The 5,799-nt window shown below is 31.8% G+C and overlaps 1 protein-coding gene and 1 long non-coding RNA gene across 2 annotated transcripts; both read left to right on the top strand.

The window, feature by feature from the left end:
* Positions 1-27: 27 nt before the first annotated feature.
* LOC111617095 (deoxynucleoside triphosphate triphosphohydrolase SAMHD1-like) lies at positions 28-3,581 on the top strand. The gene is made up of 5 exons (XM_023358428.1): positions 28-485; positions 557-607; positions 679-910; positions 1,415-1,534; positions 3,101-3,581. Exons 1-5 carry the CDS (start codon positions 463-465, stop codon positions 3,323-3,325), a joined length of 651 nt encoding a protein of 216 aa, XP_023214196.1. The 5' UTR covers positions 28-462; the 3' UTR covers positions 3,326-3,581.
* Positions 3,582-3,993: 412 nt separating this feature from the next.
* LOC111617094 lies at positions 3,994-5,021 on the top strand. Its single transcript, XR_002755374.1, has 2 exons — positions 3,994-4,171; positions 4,815-5,021. It is a non-coding gene; the product is annotated as an uncharacterized LOC111617094 (long non-coding RNA).
* Positions 5,022-5,799: the final 778 nt, after the last annotated feature.

Raw genomic sequence — 5,799 nt, 5'->3', positions numbered from 1 at the left:
GGGTGATCCGTTCGGACATGTCGGGCCCCATCCCTCACCACCGGGTCGCCCCTTGTGGTCCTGGCCGAACCCATAATGGGTTTGCTTTAAGAGGCCCATAAGGTGGAAATTCTTAAAAATAATAATAACTCTCGTGCTTTTTGTCGAAATTTTAAAGGTATATTTGTGTATAAGGAGGGTTGATGCTCTTAAATTTTCATGGTTAAAGATCGAGAAGATGGAGAGATAAAGGGCGTCGTATATCCTATCTCGAGTAGGCTTTAACTCCTTATTAGAATTTACATCTTTTTTTCTATAAAACTTAACCCTACCTTTAAAATTAAACGTTTTATAATAATTATAAATATAAAAAGATTTTAATAAGAAAATATCGTAACATGCATTTTCTTAAAGGTTGTAAGTACTGTTTACAAGAATTTTCTAACAAGAAGTGAATTGCATCACGCTGCTTACCAACATCGCATGAACAGAAGAATAGAAAGAATGTATGCTTTTTCTAATATTGATAAATTGTGTAGAATAACCGAAATAACACAGCCATTTTATAATATTTCAGTATTTTCGATGCTTTATTGGAAGCGGATGGAAAAGTTTTAGCGCCTAACGGGTAAGCTGGTTTTATTTCTTTGTGTTTTGAAATAATAATTATTCTATATTCTTAATTTATTTCCACTGTAGTGAAAATTTCCAGTTCTACAATTGGACTAATGCAGTGAACAGAGAGGAAGAAGTTATTGAATTGACAATGAGAAACTTCTGCATGATGACTGACAACGCTGTTTACGATTCTCTGAAGTACTCAAAAATAGAGAAAGTTCGAAATATACTGGATATAGTAGAGAGACGCTTTCAAAATTCTAAAATATATCAGACGGTTTCTCATTGGTCCGTTGCTGAAAAGCCCGATAAGGTATTTTAAAAAATTACTATAGTTCATATAGTTTTCGGGGTTTTCTTCTCGTATCTAACGCCTAAATAGGGATAATTTTTTCAGAAAATAACCTCTAGCGAGGCATATCCACCCTCGGTAGATTACCCTCGTACTGCCATACCGTATCCCATCACTCTGATCTAAGAGGCACATGTTGTGATTATCAATAATCATGACAAGTGCCGCTTGAATGGCCAAGGCGATCAAAGTGTTGTGGGGATCTAAGATGAATTTGGGCAAGCAATTCTTCGTGAGATTTTCGTAGGTCCTGAATACATTTATTCTCATCTCTAACCACTCGATCGAAAATTGGTATAAATAGAAAGACCCTGTAAGTGTCCACTGGGCAGAAAAAGTTAAAAAATCGGAAGAAAGTTGGAAAACTATAACTTCATTTAATGCCTTTCAGTACAAAAATAAACTAATACGAGAACACTTTAATAGTCACACACATATTTCATGTACACGTTTTTTTCATTTCAGAAAACTATAAAAGCAGCAATTATGAAATGTGCGCAAGAATTATCTCCCGATGAAAAAAGAGACTTTTATAAAAAATATGGAACTGATTTTGAATTACGCGAAGAAGATTTTAAGATTCAGGTAAATAATACTACTGTTAAAAAATATGCAATTAAAATTACACTGTAATATATACGAAAATATGAAATTTGTATTATTTTTAATGTATATTCAGGCCGTCACTTGAACATCGTTAAAAATCAAACACGACATTTCTGGTATCGCTGTATCATAAGTCTTTCTTATGCATCCGGTCGCCATCAACAGTAACCTTGATGGCGACCGGATGCATAAGAATCATGATGGCTAGGCATGTAACAATTTTTTTAGCTGACCCACAAAATAATATTTAGAGTAATCAACGTCGTAATGAACCTCTACTCAAATCGCTGTGCGGTATGTTTACAGATATCAGAGAAGTGGGTGCATGTAATGACAACGTAACATCCCGTATGTATGTGTAATTTGCAGTCAACAACCTAACGTAACAAATACTAAAAAGAATTGTTTTTGCTCTGGACAGATGCTTAAGTGAAACATTGTATAATGACAAACTAAATTCAAAAAATACAGTTAATGATATCCATTTTACATACTTTAGTAATATACTGGACAAGGTATTAAGTGTAAAACTATAGACGTTATGTTGATATTTGCGTACGCTTTTACAGTAAAACACCGCGCTAAATATGTAGAAACGAATTCAAGTTATTTTGATGGTGGCGATCTTCATACAATCAGCGTAAAGTCGCCGAAGAGTTTAACAGGCAGCGTTAAGATTGTTGTGTATGATTGAAAGTGTGGATGTAAACTGTTAATTTTCCACGACATATTGACTGCGAGTACACAACATCAAACTAACTTCAGTTCGACTCTCCTTACTCAGCACAATTATTTCCTTTTAAAAAAATGAAGATAGATCGATATAATTCCCGTTTATCTAGACTTACAAAGGTACTCCTGTTTAGTATTATAATTTTTCTGAACTTTTTCGCTTACTGTGTATCAATATCTTTATTCAACACTGTCTGGTGGAAAGATTTTTTACTCAAATGCAACGAAATCTGGCACGATTTCAAGATATAGAAGACATTTCCAAAAATAATAATAAAATTAATAGCAAAATTCTCCACTATTGCATTTATGATGCTGTAAGCAACAAGCTTTATTTCTAGAAGACATTCACATGACACAAATATTTTAGCAATAAAAAGTTCAATGCGGTTTTTATTCTTTAGGTGCAAGTTTTGAAGGTAATTAAGGCCAACTGTAATTGATTTTCTGTGATATTTCTAACAGGCAGATTTATGCAGTCTTTTAAGACTGCTAAATTTATAATGTGTTCTCGACAAAATATACTTTATGACTCAAATACCCAATAGTGCCATAGTGCTGAATTTCTGTACTAATTTGCACTTTAGGCAAATGTCTAATGCGTGTCCTGAAATGTCACCAATTAATTTTCATTATATTTCGACTACTAAGTTGTTCTTTAAACATCATTAAATACAGGTATTTCAATTACAATATCGTTGTACGTTGCATTCCTGGAATTCCCAACGTTTTTTGTTTTACCAATATTTACAGTTTAAATAATGAAAACTTTTGACAATAATTATGTATTAAACATTATTTTCTGTGTTTTAGATAATTTCGATCGATTGGGGCAAGGGTGAAGATAATCCAGTTAGTCGTGTCTACTTCTTTTCTAAATATAACATGGATGCTACTTGGAAAGAAGAGCAAACTAACTGGATGATGCCGAAAACATTCAGAGATGTGAAACTTAGTGTTTTATGTAAACGCCATGACGATACGACATTCGAAAAATTACGAATTTGTTGCGAAAAATACGATGCAATGCGCACTTAATGGCATCTTTAAACTTGCACAACGAATTTGTGACAGTTATAAAATAAATATTCCCGTAAGTTAATATATTCTAAATTAAATTATAATTCTATTATATTGTAAAATACTTATAAATTCTCAGTGAAGCGAATGAGTTAACTTGTACACATGCTATTTACAGTTGAACCTTCTGTGAGATAATTCAATGTAAAAGTCCTTGTATTTAAATTCTGAAAATCTGTACTCAAGAGTAAAATAAATATTCGTAAATAATTAATCATCGTACTTACTAATTTCATTCCTGACCAACCACTTACAATGTGTTAAAATACTTTCATTCGCCCATCAGTGGCCGAGTGTATAAAACCACTGAACTCTGGTCGTGAGTTCGCGCCTCGGCAACGTGCTGCATACTTGGAGTTTACCGGATTTTCTTCTTGTTAGTAACAACTAAATACGGTCCAATTTTCTCATCAAACCAAATAGTTTTATTCATGTACAATGCAAACGTAAAATTGTGTACGTTGTTTGGTAGATATGCAATAACAAAGTCATTTTATTCTCCTAATCAATAATCTCAGATGATTCTGGTTACCACTGGCCAAGTGGATGTTCATTAAATATGATCATTCCAACAATTGTTTTAACCTTTATTATTAAACAAAACTTATCGGAGACAATGAAATGGATCAAAAATTATAATATTTCCATTTTAGGATTATTCTGGATTCTGCCGTTTAGGAGTTCAAAGACGGAATTTTGTACAGAAATTGAGTTCCCGGAAGTACGCCTTTACGATAAGGATAAGGATTTGATGTGGGACCCGGGGTTGTTGATAATTTTATATCATGTATACAGGAATAAAAAGTGTATTTTGTTTATAAAAAAAATTAATTACATGATAATTTTACATTACAGGATAAATCGAATGTATATCTATTTTCGATTTAATTTATCCAGGTTTTAAATAGAAGTCAGTTTAAAACTATTAATACTAATATTTCAAATACAATAGTAGAGTTAATTACCATCATCAAGTATGAAACATGCCTTTGGAATGTTTCATATTTGATAACAATTCAAAATTATTAGCTTACGGATTTCGAATACCGAAACGAATCCAAGCATTTCAAATACCCCAAGACTTTTTCAAAGGGTACTCTCGAATAGATTATCATTTATATTATACTTAAATTTAATGGTAACTCGCAGTCAACGAAAACACTTACAATGGTTTATTAAGTTGCAAACTTTCATTCTGAAAACAAATACAAAATAGCTTGTGTTTGATACCATTGTTAAAAATACTAATATTTTAAACAAAGTTTAAATCTATATGCAATACGTTTTTACAGTAATTTATAACAAATTCATGTACAGTAAATAACATGTAAATTTTAGATTTTAAAGTGTTGTGTGCTTACAATTGATTTCTAATATGAATATGTTTAAAACTGTATACCATTGGAAAAGCTGTAAATGTCTACTTATTAGAAAAGTTTTACTGCAGGCATGCCAGGAGTCACGGCAATGGATCTTCGCCAAGTAAAAAAGTTAATGACTGAGTACGTATGCAGGAATCAGAGTTGTCGATATAAGAAGGTCGATTTATCCGCTTCCGAACACCTGACGTAATCCGAATACCTCGTTTCAAAGAAAATTGTTTTCTTAGGTAATGTGCAAACTTGCAAGACTTCCTATAAAGCAGTTCCTTAAATTCATATTCTTNTCATATTGGCATACAAAGTACACTTAAACAAGATGTGTATCGTTTTCCTGTTTGACCGTACACTTCGATTCCGTTTTCAAAATTCCACTGACTTGAATGCACGAAGAGAAGATCGAATAGATGGCATTTATCACCTGCAAATAGCGGTATTTTACGTATTAAACCAATGATGCTGTATTTATACATACTTAAAATAATCCAGAACATACCCTTATCAAGAAGTCCCGTTTAATGTAGAAGAATCCGCCAATAGATATTCCGAGAGGAATCTTTCCAAATCTCTTCATAAAATCGTTTATCTTTAAAACAGGAAATTTATAAAATTAATGAATAATTTAAAAATTAAATAAAATTTGAAAATGTTAATTATACACAATAAAACTGCTATAATGATAGTTTTTTTCGTCTAGAAGGTGTGTAGTGTGAGGTCTGTTTTACATTTTCACTTTATCATTGGAATAAATAACGTATAATAACGTGTCAAAAATACAATATTAATCAATAAAATAAAAGATTTTATATGAGAGCGACAACGACTTTGTATTTTGTACAGTACATGCATTTGATAGTTAAAATGATAAATAATAATAATCGAAATGAAAAATAAAAGTAAATGTTATTATCAACTTAAAATTAAGGTTTCAGATTTTAACTTGTGATCATTGAGCGGCCTGAAAGCAGTTCAACTCCTTTGTCCATGACTAATAAACCTATTTGTAAAAGCATCAATTCCGCTTTATATATTTCTCAGAAAACAAAACAAACA

This window comes from Centruroides sculpturatus, unplaced genomic scaffold, assembly GCF_000671375.1.
Source record: "Centruroides sculpturatus isolate CEXI.00-Female unplaced genomic scaffold, Cexi_2.0 scaffold4772, whole genome shotgun sequence".
In the NCBI taxonomy this organism is placed as follows: domain Eukaryota; kingdom Metazoa; phylum Arthropoda; class Arachnida; order Scorpiones; family Buthidae; genus Centruroides; species Centruroides sculpturatus.
Note: the sequence above shows the minus strand (reverse complement) of the source record. Positions and strands in the feature narration are given on the sequence as shown.